Below are 18,651 nucleotides of genomic sequence, written 5' to 3'. Positions count from 1 at the left end.
GAGTTACTGTTAATAATTAGATCAAGTTTGTTGCCTGCCTGGCAACCCAAAGGTCGCAGGTTCGAATCCCGCTTCAGGCTTGGATCAGAGTAAAATGCAAAAACTTTGGGAGGTGCATTGTGGCCACAGAAGCCATGTGCCAACAACTAACAAAAAAAAATAATAAATAAATAATTACTGTGATTTTAGGGGAGATCCCCAGTGCCGCTTGACAATAAAAACTATGCCTCTCTAATGTGCTGATGTAGAAAATGGTCATCTAATAAATCAAAAAAGTCATGCTAATGTGTGAGTGACTAATTCACAAGTTTTACTTTGTGTCCTGGTTGTGGATTGTCGTTAATTAGACTTCACTGCAATATTGTCACTAGAGAAAAAAATATAGGGGAGGGGAACCAGAATATATATCAAACAATAACTAGAAATATATGCAAAAGATAATATGAATGTTATAAACAAAATTCCAGTTTTTGCTGTTGTTATTTTTGGGAGGAAAAAATTCAGTCCTCTAATCACTAACCAAAATAATGTACATCGTACAATGGAATTGCAAAGGACTGTATAGGAATTCAGATGATTTTTATGATCTGATTAATCAGTGTGACCCCATAGACATATATTTGCAAGAAACTAATCCAACATCATGGGCCCCTTAATCCAAAATTACTCTATACAGGTGTGACAAGGGTATGGCAACTGATGTGTACTGTGCTGTGGCAGTTCTTATATATTCTAAATTCCTCCCAGATATATCCTACAAACTGATTTAGAGGCTGTAGCTGTGAGTATAGGGCTTGACATAACACTTAACTATTGCATTCATATATCTCTCTCTAAATCACTTATATTGTCTTAAAGAGATTGAAGAACTTATGATGTAAATGCTGGCTCCACATTAGTTTTATGATAGGCATAATTGAGAATCATCAAATATATGCAGATAATTATGAAATTTACAAGGTCCAGGCGTGTTTGTTTCAATTGCGGTCTCCAGGGTTCGCCCTATATGCCACTGTAGCATCTGAAAAGGCACACTTGCTGGTCAAGGCCAGCAAGTGTATGTAAGTATGTGTGTTGTTATGTTGAGTGCTGGCACCTGACAACTTTGCATCCAGGGGACGTCTGGTCTGCTGACTCCCAACCTTGGCAAAGCACACCAAGGACAACTTTTTAGCTGAGACTCTTATTGGAGCTATCAGGCAAGCCTGGGAGCCCCAAGGTGTTCAAAGAAAGGAAATGGGATATAGAGGAAGGGAGCAGTATGGGAAATGGAGGGGAAGGAAAGTGGACAGGAAGCAAGGGGAGGAGAGAAAAGGGCATCCCCAGAAAAGAAGTAAAATAGGTAGAAAAGAGAAAAAAAAAAAAAAAGTATCTAGTGGGAGACAATGAGTTATTAAACTAAGATAATTAATCTCAATTTTAGAACAATAACTATTTACCCGTCAGTAGTACCAAGAAAATTAACATGTCACAACTGCAACGATCAGATACCAAGACAAGATTCTCAATTGACTTAATTAAAACTAGAAGACAACCCCGTCTTAGTATTAACACAAGACTGTGCAGTGATGAAAAGACAAGAAAGTTAAAATACTAGCTAATGGAGATTTCTACAGCCAGTAGGAAAGCAATTTACACAATGCAGAACATCCGATTATTGTGAAATTGATAAGAAAAATGGAGGGATGGAACATGACAGTGTGGGTATTTGATCCAGTTATTAAAACTAAAGAGAAATTGCCATTACCACTCGGCCAGTAGTACCTCATATACAGATTCTATATATATGTTAGTTTATTTCATAATCAATTATGCCCATCACTATTCAGTTTGCTAGGCAACTTTAATAGACATCATCCACAATGGAGTTCCTCCCAAATGGTTGCCCGTCACCTCCAAATACGGAGGATGCAGAAAGGTCAGGGAATGACCACTGCATATCCCGGAGCAATGTGACCTTAGTTGCTAATGCTCCTAAAAACCAAATAACTAACTAACTAACCTCCCAAATGGTTAAAAGCTGGCAGCTGAATGAATCAGTACTTGACCATGATCTTATTCTCCAAGTACTGGCTCCCAGATCTATTTTCATCATTCTACAGGATATGCTTCTGATACTGACCTCTATTTATTCTTCTTTTCCTTTTGGAACATAATGTTCTGTGATTGTATCCTTCGATGATTACCTTAATTGAAGCTAAACACATAGATTGTTAATAAATATATTACCAATCAAAATTTAACTGCTGCTACCACTGGAATACCTAAATGTGGTACTGGTTATTGTAAACATGTCAGTCACTTGTGGAATGATGTTTATAATCTTGCTAAGAGAGAAAAAAATAAAGTTTATCTATTTTGCAGGTAGCCCACCACTATAACTTTTTATGTTCTACATTAAAGACAAAGCTAAGGCATGATAGATAAAAAGGAAAGCAAAAACAGGATTCAGGTTGCCTGCACCATCACCTAAGATTTAGATATCAGATTAATCTGGAATTTTTTTTTTTTTTTTTTTTTTTTGCCAACTTAACGTTAAATAACTTACTCCTTTAGACATATGCAGATGTATTAGCAAAAACCTTTGTGTTTGCCAGCTATAGTTGCTGCTTATGAAACTCGTAGGTACATAGGTTTATTTTGCTCCACCAACACTAAAAATGCTGATTTCAGATTAATCTTGAAAACAAATTCAACTGCTTAACAACAAATATCCTACTCCTGTGGATATTAGCAGATGCTCTACCAGAAACCTTTCACCATCTACAACTGCTTTTTATGAAACTAATTTTAATGCCACTTATATCTATCTTATACTATACCCTTTACACTAGCCAGGCTACAGTAATCTATACAGAAAAAAACTAGCAGTGCTGCCAACACCAGAATGATGTACCTACATCATGCTGAACAGTTAAATTGGAAAGGTCACTGATTATGGTGTAACTACCACAGTTTTGCTTATAAACTGTTTAGGTAAAATAATGGAAAAAATGACATGGTTCCTTGAAACTCAGACCTTGAATGAGAATCACTATGGCTTTTGTACAAATCAGTTTCACTTAATTTTGTGGTTAAAGTTGTGTCAAATATCCAAAATGCATTTTTATCAGAAATTTCATTTCTGATAAAATGTAATGCATCTTTTGAAAAGCTGCATTATATTTTTTAGCATTGAAAAGACATTAAAAGACATTTAGCACTGAAAAGACTTTCGGTGTTTCCTAGATCTTTTTGCCTTTAAAGTGTGAGAGTACTTGTCTCAGTTTATTCAGAATGTCTTCTACTATAGAATATGTCCTGTCCCAGTCATTTATGTAGGAAGAAAGTATCTCATATGGGTGGTAGTAGTAGTAGTGGCATGTGATGCAAGAAAGCAAGTGTATGAGCTTATGCAGCATCAGCAAAAAAAAAAAAAAAAAAAAAAATATCACACCATTCCCTCCTTAAATTTATTCAACCTATCAACTTCCACGACAAATGGAAATTTGTTCCAGCAATTAAAAACCCACTGGCTAAAGGCAAATTTCAGCACATCTGTTCTACATCTGTCTTACCTTAATTAGAATTGATGCCCCCTTAGGTTTGTAATCTGAACAAGTGGAAGGATCCCATCCGAATTCAGCGTGCTCAACCCACTCAAGGCCTTATATACCTCAATCAGATCACCGTGCAGGTGTCTAGTCTCCAGCCACTGCAGTTTGCAGAACTTAGCCTCTCTTGGTAAGAGGATCCCTTCATTCCCCTCACCAATCTTGTTGCCCTTCTCTGTACACACTCAAGCAAATAGACATTCTTCCTAAAATGAGGCCTCCAGACCTGTACGCAGTACCCAAGGTGTGGCCTGACCATTGCCTTATACAGAGGGACAATCACCTCCTTTTCCCTGCTAGCAAAATTCCTATCTATCATTGATAAAACCCCATGACCTGCCCTGGCAGCCTGTCTGCATTGCTCAGAAAACTTCATATCTGACTGCACGATTACTCCCAGGTCTTTTTCATTTTCTACCACCTTAAGTGTAGAACCACACAGTTGATACTTTTCTCTCTGGTTACTTCTACCCATATGCAGTACTTTGCATTTGTCAAGGTTAAACTTCAGTTGCCACTTCTTAGCCAATCTGCCCAAATTATCTAGATCCTGTTGCAGTAGCACACTGCCATTACTAACCCTGCCAGCCTTTGTATCATCTGCAAACTTTGACACTAAGCCTGACATACCATACCTCAATATCATTGATAAATATACAGAACAACAGTGGATCCAACACCGAACCCTGTGGGACTCCACTAATAACATTAGTCCACGAAGAGCAGCACCCATTGATGTACCCAATACTCAGCACTCAAGTACTGAGTGAGTGCTGCACTATTTGTAATGAGAGTAAACATCACTAAAGATGCATTACATTTAGAGATACTATCCAACATAGTACTCTCAGAAATAGCCCTGAGACCTTTTCAGAACTTATCTGTCTACAGTCTATATATAGAAGCAAATGAATTGCAGCCTTTTTCAGCTTGGTAAAGCGAGGTTTGCTTATATATATATACATATATCTAAAAAATTCTGTTGTTTAAAACAGGGAATTCATGTTGTTACACAGTGATGGTTGCAAATTAGATCATTATATTTTAAGTAACCTTGAGAGACTACCTTTTTTTAAAAAAAAAAAAAATTAGGTGTAATGTAATTTAACTTATTGTAACTATTTATATTAATGAAATTAACCAGTATGATTGTTGACATTAGTATTAAAACTCTTTTAGATGCTAACGGAAAAGGCTAAGACGATAACTGGAGTTCATCAATGGCCATACAAAGCAGTTGCCAAGGCATTAGAAGTAATTCCACGTACTTTAATACAAAATTGTGGCGGACACACAATTAGAACATTAACTGCCCTTAGAGTAAGTACTGTAATGAAATGCTGTATTATATTAAACTGTACTAATGTGATATTAGTACAGTACTCTAGATATTACTTGCATTCATATCTATTATCTATGTAAAATATCATACTAAAGAATGATATTTTACATGTTTCTATATCACAGTTTAACCCCTGTTCTGTATAATTCTGAGTTTCCATATGTGTATGTTATTAATTTATTTTGTTTATTAGTAAACATTACATATATATTATTATTTTTTTTAAATAGTATGAATCAGAGCTGTAATACTCAATATGTTCTACGTTGATAATAATATTAGTAAAATAATAAGAGGAGTTTACCTCAATATAGTACGTAGAACACTTCCATATGATACCCTCCAGAAATTAAAACGTAAAAACCGAAAAAAATCAACAACTTACCAGTACATTAGAGTAAAATATAAATAATTAAATAATCAATTAACGAAAATATTCAAAACGATTTTTCTTCCTTGAGGAAGGAAAATCGTTTTGAATATTTTAGTTAGATTCTTTTAATTGAGTTAATTTGATTTTTAATTGTTTTAAATTGATTATTTAATTATTTATATTTTACTCTAATGTACCGGTAAGTTGTCCATTTTTTTTTTTTTTTTTTTTTTTTCGGTTTTTCCGTTTTAATTTCTGGAGGGTATCATACGGAAGTGTTCTACGTACTATATTGAGATAAACTCCTTATTATTTTACTAATATTATTTTTTAAAGATGTTGTGGTTCCATTGAAAAGTCAGTTTGCAAAGGAAGGTTAAAATCTTTGGCCTAGCATAGGATTTAGTGATATACGGGCACTCCTCTACTTATGTACAGCTCGTAGATATGTACAAAAAAAAAAAAAAAAATCTCAAAATTAATAAAATTGCTGTACAGTACAGTATATTGAAAATATATCAACAGTTTTGAACCATGCATGCAAAGTACCAAAATCAGCTGCCGTGTATATGGTAACACTGAGTTATCTGCCCGCTTTCTGCCACTGCTTGTCTATTCCTGATCCCTCAGTTTTCTTGTTCCAAAAGATATTTATTTCTCTAACGTGGCCCCAAGATGAAAAAGAAGTGAGAGCAATAGTGGTAAATGGCACTCTATTACGATGAAAATGAAACTAGACATTATAAAACGAGTGGAAAAGGATGAGAAGCAGGCTGGTGTAGCATGTGCATTGGGCTTGAGTCACTCTACCATGAACATAATTTTCAAGACACAAAGCATTCTGTGCCATTGCAGTTGACAATAATAAGTCCAGTGATTGAGGAAATGGAGAAACTTTTAAATGTGTGGCTGGAAAATAAGCAACGAAAATGAATGCCTTGTAGCCTACAGCTCATGCAAGAAAAGGCAAAAAGTTTATTTGAAGACATAAAGAGTAAACATGGTGAAGGTGCCGCTGAAGAGACCTTTAATGCAGGTCATGGATGGTTCCAATGCTTCAAGGAATGAACAAATCTGATACCCATTAAAGTGAGCAATAGGGCAGCTAGAGTCGATGAGGAAGCTGCCAAACAATATCCAGAATGCTTGTGGAACATTATTTTTAATGAGGATTACATGCCAGAACAGATCTTTATAACATAGACAAGACTAGTTTGTTTTTCCAAAAATGGCTGATTGCATGTGTATTATGAAGGAGGAAAAGAAAATGCCCAGGTACTAGGCAGCAAAGGACTAGGTAACTCTACTGCTGGGTGGGGGGGGGGAGATGTTTCACAATGCTCCTGGCCATCCACCTCATCTGGATGGCTTTCATTCTAATGTTGAAAGTGTCATACCTGCTTCCCAATACCACCTCTTGCTTACACTTAACTAACTGAGGCTTACATTCAAGGCTTATTACACATGAAGAACTTTTAAAGAAGTGTTAATAGCAACAGATGGAGAGGGTGGAATGATTTTAAAAGTTTTGGAAGGAGTATAACATCTATGACACAATCAAGAATATAGTTGCTGCCTGCATGAGATAACATCAAATATGAATGGGATCTGGAAGAAACTCATCCCACAATTTGCTCATCACTTCCGTACATTTGAAGAGGTAGAGCCAGTCTTGGAAAACACTTGGATCTCAAGGTGGAGGAAGATTGTTTCCCAATTGTTGCAAAGCCACTCTGAAGCTGACCAATGAAGATCTCTTTCAACATGAAAAACAGGATAGCAGGAGGCTACTGAAGAGGAAGAAGTAGTTGAAAAAAATTTCACCTGCAAGAAGCTTTTTCTTTATAATAGATAAAGTACTATCATCTTTTCAGGTACAAGATTCTAACGCCCAGAAGTGCACCAAAGTGGCAGCAGATGTAAATAATGCTGTTGTCTGCTACAAACTAATCTAAGAAGAAGAAAAAACTGTGCACATGAAAATCCATCAGTTTTTCAAGAAAGTGGATGTGAACATATTGCATCCACAGATGGTACCACGACCAGTCAATCTTCTCCCAGATCACCAGAATCTGTGTCATTGAAAGTTTGATCCTCTATCTCCACAACACCCACAATAATGTAAGCAAATTAAACTTTTGTTTATTTTGGTTCTTGTGTATATTGTATTTTGTTTATATGCTATGCAGTGCTGTTTACAGGTATTAGAATAATCCTTTTGAATAAATACTGTACCCTACAATTTATTCATTGTGTATTTTCTGCCTCATTTAACTCTGTTACAAATCATAAAATTCTGTAAACAATACTGTACATACAGCCTGGTTAAGTTTGTTGTTAGTTATAGTCTTGGTGATTTGTACTATACTGTATTTGGTATCTGCAAGACCAAAGTTGGACTTACATACATGGGGGGGGGGGAAACACCAAGTATGAAGTCGAGGAGTGCCTGTACACTATGAATTATTCTGTGTAATTGAACGCTTGAACACTTCTTAGTGTCTTTCAGGTTTTCGTGATGTTTAAAAAAAAAAAAAAAAAAACACACACCAAGTATGAAGTCAAGGAGTGTCTGTACACTATGAATTATTCTGTGTAATTGAACGCTTGCACACTTCTTAGTGTCTTTCAGGTTTTCTTGATGTTTAAAAAAAAAAAAAAAACCCACCTCAGCAGGTCAGTCCTCCAGCCAGGTGGCCTGAATGATATCATTAAAACCACCAAGAGGTGAAAACTGATTATGAGAGAGAGAGAGAGAGAGAGAGAGAGAGAGAGAGCATAATATTAGACACTAGGAAAAGGAGCTAAGAGTGGGGATAAGGAGTTATGTGAATATGAGAAAGAAGAAAGTAAATCCAATAGGTGGTAGGTAACTGTAGGCCAGTCAGTTTTACTTCTTTGGCTTCTGCGAAGGGAAGATCCTGAGTTCTGTGGTTAAGCATGCCTTTCAGGAGCATATCTTAAATAGATTCCAGCATGTGTTCATTAAGGGGGAGGTCATGCTTGACCAATCTAGATGCACTATAGCCCCGGCAGCTTATGCGCCCCTAAACCCCCATAATACACGCTTGACCAATCTGGTAAATCTGTATTATAGCATCAATTAAACAGGTGGATACAGGTAACAATTTTGACATTATATATGTAGACTTTGGCAAAGCTTTTGACCCGGTCCCCCATGTCTGGAAGGAGTTGTAGTTACTGGTAAGGTCTTGTGCTGAATTGCAGTCAGCAACTGCAATTCAGCACAGGAGACAAGATTGTCATAAATGGTCAATATTCATGGTATTCAAACTGAAGTAGTCCCTTGGAGATCAGTCTTGGGTTCCCTCCAATTTCTAATTTTCATAAATGATTTTGAAAAGGGTATCCAAATTAAACTATCAAAGTTTGCTGGTGATTTGAGGGTGGAAAGGGTGGCTAACAATCTGAGCCAGGCCATATTGCTTCAAGACTTAGATCAGTTGTATATGTTTTCTGTAAAATGGTAACTAAAATTTAATGCTTCTAAATGTAAAGTAAAGTGGTTCAAGTTGAAAAACAGTGTTAGGTTTCAATCTAACATTGAATTTTTTCATGCAGTTTAAACAGGCAGCTAGGAAGACACATGGGATGCACATTTGAGAAACAGCTTAGTGTGTAGGCTGCAGAGTTTGACAGCCAAACATCTAAAGGGATATGCCACTGAAGTGTAATAAGGGATTCAGTAAAATGAATGAGGAAGAATTGTTCTCCTTCATAGGTGAGAACCAGCAGAACATGAACCAGCGGACACAAATATAAAATCTCAGAGAATAACAGAAGATTTGATCTCATGAAGTTCACCTAACAGGCAGCAATAAACAAGATGGTTACCATTTGATTTAAACATCATCTGTTTAGTTCATTTATTTAGTTCACCCCCCCTCCACCAAATTGATAGTACTGGTGGTTTGATTTTAGTAGCCAATTTTTATTACAAATCAAATATATTCAGATAATAACAATCCTCTGCATTATATTTTTCTTTTTTTTTCTGCTGGAAGACACTCCCAACATTGACAGCAACAAACTTATACTTTTAGAAATGACTGTTTATCAACAAGTTGACCTAAATTAACTAATATTGTTATTAATGAATAATGAGTTCATCTCCTTGGTAGTTATTCAGTTAAAAAGAATATTTGTCTCTTTAGGTTGACTTGTGGATAAGCAGTCATTTCTAATGAGCATAAATACGAGTTCTGTCACTGATGAGACAGTAGTATCTATCCTCCAGCAGTGAAGAAAGAAATGCATAATTATTCTCTAAAACTATTTCTATACCTGTGAAATAGTACTCCTCTTCTTTACTAAATAACCCAAGTTATTTTGAATTTTGTTTCAAACTGAGGTTCATATTTCAAGCGGCAACTACCTTGAAAACAAGATGGCCATCTTCATACATGGATAAAATCTGTTTTAAGCTGTTCTCTTCGCAGTCTGAAACAAAATTTACAATGCAGCATCACCTAATTGCACTAAATCATTTTCATTATAATATTTTTTAACTAGTATTATCTGATAAATTGAAAATACCTATTGACTTAGAACAAAAAAATAACAGCTTTACAAGCAAATTGTATAGTGCTATGATAGTTTTGTGGCAACCAGAGGGAATAATACTCTTGATCTGATTATCAGTAGTCATTCTTCATGCATTAAGAATCTGCAGATAAAGAAACCACTAGGTGGCAGTGATTACGGTGTGCTGATGTGGGATTTACTCAAAGATGTAACTGCTGTCGGGGGTGAAGGGGGGGTTTGCTTTTGTAAAGGTGACTATGGTAGTCTGAGACAGTTTTAAAGTCTATACAGTGGGACTAACTGATGATGTTACCAACAGCAAATCCTAAATGGGAAGCATTCAAAAAAGTAATCTTGGAAGCTACTAGGATTTTTGTCCCAACTGTTCAAGATTTAGGCCTAAATGTATGTCAGATGAACTAATGGGACTCATAACAGAGAATAAAAATGCATGGGATACATACAAATCAACAGGTGACACAGAAGCCTATGGTAGATGTAAGTTGGTGTGTAATCAAGTCACAAAGGAATTTAGGCAGGCAAAGGCAGATAACGAGAAATCTTTGGCAAAGGGTGCAAAGAAAAACAGCAAAGAGTTCTTTACTTATGTAAACTCTAGAAGGAAGGGGATGCACCAGATTGGACCACTTAACATAGATGGTTGACTGTTGATAATCATGATCAGGTAGCTGATAAACTGAATGAGTATTTTGCATCTACATTCACACATGAGTTATTCAGGAAGGGAAATGCCAGAAGGTTATCAAACTCTGGCAGGGAGCTAAGTGATTTTGTAATAACTGAGAGCAAAGTGGAGGAGAGATCGTTGAAGTTAAACATAAAGGCACCTGGGGTGGATGGGATCTATCCAGTTATATTAGAGCAGGCAGCAAAGGAAGTAAGAAAACCTTAGCCATAATTATGAGAGCTTCCTTGGACTTGGGGGAGGTCCCCATGTACTGGAGATGCAGATGTAATCCCATTTCACAAAGGAGGAATAAAAGGGTGACATTACAGACCTGTTAGTTTAACTTCTGTTCTGGGGAAATTAAACGAGGCACTGGTTAAAGAAGCACTACAGGTTCATCTAGACAAGACTGCAGTTATAGTTCAGGCACGGCATGGGTTTGTTAAGTGGAAATCTTTTCTGACCAATTTGATTGGATACTTTCCAGTTTTGTTCACTGCAATACGGGAAAACAAACCTTCCAAATGTGCACAAATTTAGTGGCAGAAATAAAATATAAGGCATAGACCACATTAAATAGAGCCATAAGCAATAAAAGCCTTACCTGTGCACTAATTTAAAATAATTTTTAATTATAGGAAATGGAAGGGGGAGATTAGCAGTTAATGATAACAATAGTATGATGTCAAGTTTAATCTCCTTAATTGGAAGTTCTCTCTCTGTCAGTAAATGAGTGAGATGCTCTGTTAATCAGTACAAAATTCTTAGATTCAAAGCAGCTAAGCCCATGAACCCTAATCAGAAGAATATAACGTGTGGCTATTAAATTGAACCTTTCTCTACTTGTTGGCCAAGTCCAACATGCTCATTTGCTTTGCAGTGAGACAGGTTTTTATTACCTTGTGTTTTTCCTGTTTGCTAGAAAAACAACAGGCAAACGAATTGAACAATGAGTAAACCTCAGATTTTTAACAAAACTAAAGAAAAGACCAGCTGAAAGTTATGGGTTATGTCCAGTTTATAGAGTAGATTCTATGTCAAGAGCTCATGTGTTTGAACAGCATAAAAGATTTTTAGAAGGAAGAGAGAACATTTGAAGGCAATAAACGACCAGACTATATATCCATGAAAACTGATGAAAATGTATACTGGGTAAAGACATTGATTAGAAGGAATCATTGTTCAAGGATTGGAATTTTTACATGATAACTCAGTATGGACAAAGAAATGGACAAATTTTTACTGAAAATTTAGGCATGAGAAAAGTGTGTGCTAAGATGGTGGCAAAAATTTTGAATCAAGATCAAAGAATGAGAAGACTCCAACTTTGTGAAATGTTTTTTTTTTTAAAAAAGCAAGAATGTCAAAATCAAAAATGAAAACCATTCTTCTTGTTTTCATTGATATTAAAGGAATTATTATGGCTGAATACGTTCTGCCAGATCAGACTGTAAATCGAACCTTATGACATGAAGTAAGGAAGGGACCTGAATTGTAGAAGATAGTTGGATGCTCCCTAAAGACAGTGCTCGTGCACACAATATGCTATCTATTTGCTGGTTTCAGGGCAAAGTGCAAATCTCTTTGTGTGAACTTGCACCCTACTCACCAGACCTAACCCCTCGTGACTTTTTTTTCTCTTCCCTGAACTGAAAAGTCTACTTAAGGGAACCCATTGAAGACATTCAGAAAAAAATGATCAAAATATGTTAAAAGGGCTTACAGAAGATGTGTATGAAAGTCCAAGGTAGTTAGTTTGAAGGGAGATAACTTGTAAGGTACAAAATATTTCATCATATTTATTTAATTTCCACACTCACATTTATGTACACTGCGTGTACAGAAATCATGGGATACCTACCTAGTAACATGTAGCCCACCTTTTGCCCAGAAAAGAGCAGTCACACTGCGAGGTATCGAGTCCATTAATTCATGAAAGTGTTCCACAGGTATTTCCATCCATGCTTGCTTCACCGCTCTCCATAATTCCATCGCATTTCTGGATGGAGGATTCAAGGCTCGAATGGACCTTTCCACAGCATCCCAAAGTACTCCACAGGGCTCATGTCCAGTGAACGGGGAGGCCATTCCATGGTTGTAAAATCTGTGAAGTGCTCTTCAAACCATGTTCTAGTTACCACGGCTCTGTGGGGAAGGTGCATTGTCTTGCTAGAAGAGTCCATTGCCCTGTGGGTGCTTGATGACCGATGTAGATTGTCTGCAAGGATGGACCATTCAGAGATGCGTCTAGGTGTACAAGAGGCTCCAGAGTGTGCCAGTTGGAAGGCCCCAAACCATTACCGACCATCCACCTACCCGTATACAGTTCCTTGTTGACATGACGGGTGCATAGCTTTGTGTGGTTTCCACCAGATACTCACGCTCCCGTCCACTCAAAATAACTGGAAATGGGACTCATCGTACCAGGAAACCAGTCTTCAATCATCCAAGATCCAGTGCCAGTGTTCTTTCACCCAAAAGGTATAGAGTCCTGTGTCATGGTGTTAGTAATGGGACTCTGGTGGGTCGATGGCTCCCATAACTTGTTGCGGCTAATGATCGCTTGATGGAGACATTTCTGGCACCTCACTCTTTGAAGTCTGAGGTGGTTTGTGCCACTGGCACTCTCCGGTTGGCTGAAACAATGCTAGACAGGCGTCGACAGCCACATTATATCACCTTACTCCACCCACAGTGCTGTCCACAGTGAGATGCTATTCTGGAAATGGTGTATTCCCAATACACTCTTGATACTTTCTAGCAATCATAGTGCAGTTTCTGTACCACCTCCATGATAGTGTGACCCATGCATCGGGCTCCCACTATCGTCCCTCTTTAAAGTCAGTTAATTCACGACATTTATCCATACTAACATTGAATTACCGTCTACATGAATGCAGTGTACCTATATACCTGCCAAGTGGTGGGTTCGTCCACTAGTGAGAGGCCTGACAGCGCCACATTCCCCACAAATCAAGTATCCCATGAATTCTGTTGTTTCAGTGTATTTTAATCACATTTTGTTAATTAGTTTTTATTTATTTCTTTGTTTTTTGGAAATGGAATTATGTTATGATTAATACTGATCATTTGTTTCAGGCAAAGCATACTGTGTCTGGTAATGCCTTGTGGGGTATTAATGGACACAGTGGTGAAATAGCAGACATGACTTCTCTTGCAATTTGGGAACCATTAGCTGTCAAACTGCAGATTTACAAAACTGCTATAGAGGTAATTTGTATTTATGTTTATGAAAATTTTTGTTATAGTAATGGGGTTACACATAATTGTGCAGTACACATAAGTGTTATGCCCAGCATACAATATACTAGTACATTCAAAGAAAGGCACAGCTTTGTATTCTGTTTAGCAAAAAAAAAAAGGGGGGGAAAAAAGCTAAATAAATAAATATCAGTTTATTCGTAAGAGGCCCACAGTGATGATGTTCACTGCTTATATACACTGAACAACACGCGGTCCAGAGGGGCTAATCAGAGAAGTTGACACATTATAACACAAATAAGAAGTTTCAGATAACAAGGACGTACATAAGACAGCAACAGAATTCATTAAGAATTCAGTTAAAGTGTAGCTATGTCTACAATTTTAAGATCACAGGCGGAAAATATAAATTTAAGAATTGGTTTTACATTTAGTGTGGAGAATTTTCTTAACAATAGATTCAACATAAATTGTTAAATTAGAATATACACAGAAAAAATTAGGCTATAGGTGGCAGTATGAGCACAGCATTAGCTTATCGTCTCAATACTAATCATGTAACATAGATTAAAAACTAGGAATAAATATAAACCAAAAATAAAATGAATACTGCAAACGTCAATGGCAGCATTCATTATCCACCACATGTTGCTCAAAGTAAATTAATTAATAGGAAAATAAAACAGTTACCAGTAGCATGACGAACCCATAGAGCACAAAATAAAAATAAACCCATACATAACAAAACGGGGGGGGGGGGAACCTCGTATAACGGAATCAAGACACAGGGCATTGCAGTAGGAACGCTCCTAAAATAATTTGGAAAAGCCAAAAATACAACACCAAATAACTGAAGTTTGATATGCCAATTAGCTAAGGGGGGGGGGACCTCGTATAATGGAATCAAGACACAGGGCATTGCAGTAGGAACGCTCCTAAAATAATTTGGAAAAGCCAAAAATACGACACCAAATAACTGAAGTTTGATATGCCAATTAGCTAACATTTAGTGCCACCCTGAAGATAGCACCAGTTCCAAATTTTATGAAATATCACTAAAAACAAAGATGAAAACCAACTACAACACTTGACTAACAAAATAAAAAAATAGACTGACCAGTATGCCCCATTTCAACGGAGTACCACAAGGCCAATAATGGTCAGGGAATCACTGCATTTCAAACATTAACCAAATCCATGCATCGCCAAACCAATACACAGATCAGACCATTGGTGCAATGGATTTGAATAATGGTGAAAAATTATAATAGAATAGATCCTAGCACCCACATGGCTACACCATACCACTGACAAGGCCACTGTTAAATTAGAATATACAGAAAAAATTAGACTAGATGACAGTGTGAAAATTTTGCTCAGAGCCATAAAAGATCCTGAGTTCCTCCTACTCAAAGTGCACAACAGGGCTGAACAACCTTTCTGCTATTTCATCTACCAGTTATGGTGATGATTGTTGCACATATCTTCATCATTTACTTGGTATGGTCTAAATTAGGTTATGGTTCCCAAGCATATGCAGCATATGAAACTGCATACTTTTATGGCTAGATCCATTTCTTCATTGGCTATTCATGTTGCAACTTTCAAACATCTGTCTACAGACAGATGTTGGATGTGTACATATATCAAAGTGATCTTTCACCTTTATTTGCTTCAGTTTTCACTATAGTATGCTTTTAAATTGAAATCCCTGCCAGACCACCTTTTGTTATTATAATCATTGACTCATCGGATTGCCAGCCATCTCTTTGGTGATTGTATGCAAGAGCTCAGAGATAACAGCATGGTAGACAATATTGCTCAGCCATCAGAGCAACAACTTCCACATAAGTGCTCCATTAAGAACTAGGGAAAGGCCTACACTTCTTCCTCTTTGGTCTGCCTGAATCTATGCATTACACCAAGCTGAATACTTTGACTTCTTGTCTGTCTTTGTGAATGGCTCAAATATGGAATCAGCTGTGGGAACTGGTGCTGTTTTTTCGGACAGTAATATATCAGAGGAATTCCTGCAGATTACAGTACATACATAGCAGAGCTGTATACTATAGCATTAGATAGCCTTGGACCACATTAAAACTTTTAATTACCAAAGGTGAATAGAGATTCTTGAAGTGCATGAGAACATCTGTTATTGTTAAGTTATAATCCTTTGTTCATATTGGTATCAACCATTTTAAATATTTTAGTATTCATTGGCTAATTTAGGATAAAATACAAATTAGTAGTTAACATAATAGCAAGACCTTCATAATGTTTAATTTGAAATTTGAATCTGTTTTTAATTTTTAAAATGTATTCAGTAGCTTGAATTCTATTAAGATTGAAGAAGTTTTAATGCATCCATTTTGACTGTTGGTTAAAACGGATGCATTAAAACTTTGGATAGTAACGGAACCCATATTGATGAAATGCACCATTTCAGAGGTATTTGCATGTCCTTTTCCTCAGAGTAACTGACAAAGGTACAGATCAGACTGTTATATTTAAATGCTCTGTGGTGACATACAGCTGCCTAATTGGGACTATACATGAAGAACACTGAACTGCTTGTTGTTGTGTAGTGAAGTCAGAGTGGGGTGGAACTGCTGAAATTACTCCCTGTTATTATCAGCTTTAGTCACTGGATCAATACATTGATCCATTGACTAAAGGTTAAAGTGAAAACTTCTACTGTTTGGGAAGTGAGGTTACAAAAATGTAACACATACAACAGGTGAACTATAGATGGAGTGCTAATATAATCCTCAAGTAGAGAAAGAAAGAAAGAAAGAACAAAATTGTTAAGTTCTCACAGTTTTAAAACTGGGACACAATATGTTCTCAGGGTGAAAAACCTAGACAAAAGCCCAATCTTCAAAAAATAATAAATAAAGATAAAATATAACTGGAAAAAATTAATTATGAAGAAATTGCTTCTTCGTGAGACCAAATTATATAAAGCAAACACGAAAATAGTGAGGACAGTGAAAATAATCAAATTGAATGTAAAATACAGCAGAAATTGAAGAAAGTAAGGTTAAAGTTATTTTAAATTAAGAACTAAAAGAAACCTTGCATTAGAAAATGGAAAAAAGGAGGGGGGGGGGGAAACCAAAAGTAAAAAAACAGATAAAATATGAACATGTTAAATGACCAAATAACTTGAACTAAGTATATAGAAACAAGGAGAAGCAAAATTATAGGAATTATAAAATGGTAATGAAAGAAAGATATTGGGAGACAGAAAGAGGAACTTATTTCTATAGGTAAATATAAATATTCTTTTAAAAAGAGTTTTCTGTGTACAGGATGCTCAAGATTGACACTAGGTAATGAAAAAAATAGTAATATTGTATGAACATAAATGGAATATTTCAAGACTTTTGAATGTTTAATTTCAAAAATTTTCTTGACATGCCCAAAAAATAAATTTGGTTAAACGAAACTGTGGCACTCATAAAATTAAACCAGTATTGCCATTCATCCCTGATTTTCTTTTGTCAGTCACTTGGTTGTGTCTGGACAATTCTTTAATTAATACCCATGTAGGGTATTAAAGTTTTTTTTAGTTTTATTTTTCTAATAAAAGCTCTTAATTTATGCAAAACTAAATACATAAACTGAGTATTTAAGGGTCTTATCTATATTATGAGGAAAAGGGATCTTTGAAATGTCAGATCATTTAATAAAAATGCTTTTTACTACTAACATTGTACATGTGAGGTGGGATGTCCAAAGATACCCTGATGTGGGAGGAGAGACGTTTGATTTAATCTGCCATTTTTAATTTGTCTCTTTCTTAACTGGTAGTTGGCTCTTTCATTATGTTAAAAAACTGAAACATTCCATCATATCGATGGAATGTTTCAGTCCAATTAGCAGTTATTAAACCTCATTTCAAAATACATTTTATTTGAATTCTGTACTAGTTTTCCTGATGTTTAGTGGATTTTTTTTTTATCTGCCCCTCTAGACAGCTGTGCTGTTGCTGCGCATTGATGATATTGTATCAGGATCGAAGAAGCATAAAGAGAATGAAAATCCGAGCGCTCCATCAGCACCAACAGAAGAATCAATGAAGGAATAGAGAAAATGGGATGAAATGAATACTTAATAATAATAATAACAGAAATAAATTTGGATCTTGATGTGGGCAGGTCTTTTTTTTTTTTTTTTTTTTTGTTTCTTCATGATAATCATTTTAAGCAACTTCTGTAATAACCAAAACTGTGCTTGTTTTTAATCCCCTGTGGTGCTGTATTTTTTTTTTTTTTGTTTGTTTTTCTAATAAAAGCTCTTAATTTATGCACAATGCAGCAACTTCATCATTTATATAAATTCTGTCATGAATGTTAAATGGGATTTTTTAAGTTGTGCTATAGTACCATGTAAACCCCTAATTCATGCATATATCAACATGTACAAAGACAATTGCATGATTTGTTTGATGCTCCTGTTGCCCAATAAACACAACTTTCAGGTGACTTATTTTCCTTGCAAAACTTTCAGAACTCTCATACATGCATGGGTCTGCAGTGCTTCTAGTTGTTGATGACAGTGTGAAGTTGCTAATGGCAGCCTCACTTTGTTATTTTGTTGTGCAGTAGTTTGATGATTTTATTAAATTTCTAAGTACAGTATTTCTGTGACATGCTTATTTACAATGGATTGCCTAATACAATAAATAAAATAATAATAATAACCACACTATACATACAGTGTGGTTATAAAATAATAATAATAACCACACTGTATACAATTACTGTATACATACAGTATACAGTACAGGCAACCCCCATATAACACGATTGATAAATTGTGGCAATCCTTGCCCAATACAGTACTTAAATAACGGTTTTGCTCTAACACGATCAGAGAAATTCGG

At 36.0% G+C, this 18,651-nt stretch overlaps 1 protein-coding gene across 1 annotated transcript in view; it reads left to right on the top strand.

The window, feature by feature from the left end:
* CCT3 (chaperonin containing TCP1 subunit 3) overlaps positions 1-17,935 on the top strand; it is a 191,154-nt gene extending 173,219 nt beyond the window's left edge. Inside the window, exons 15-17 of the mRNA XM_090380590.1 lie at positions 4,773-4,913; positions 13,641-13,772; positions 17,740-17,935. Of these exons, the coding sequence (XP_090236716.1) occupies positions 4,773-4,913; positions 13,641-13,772; positions 17,740-17,853 (387 nt within the window). The 3' untranslated portion in view covers positions 17,854-17,935. The remainder of the gene's footprint in view (positions 1-4,772; positions 4,914-13,640; positions 13,773-17,739) is intronic.
* The last annotated feature ends 716 nt before the right edge of the window (positions 17,936-18,651 follow it).

The sequence above is a fragment of the Mastigoproctus giganteus genome, chromosome 1, assembly GCF_048544385.1.
Source record: "Mastigoproctus giganteus isolate SK-2022 chromosome 1, ASM4854438v1, whole genome shotgun sequence".
NCBI lineage: Eukaryota > Metazoa > Arthropoda > Arachnida > Uropygi > Thelyphonidae > Mastigoproctus > Mastigoproctus giganteus.
This window is presented reverse-complemented; position numbering and strand designations above follow the sequence as displayed.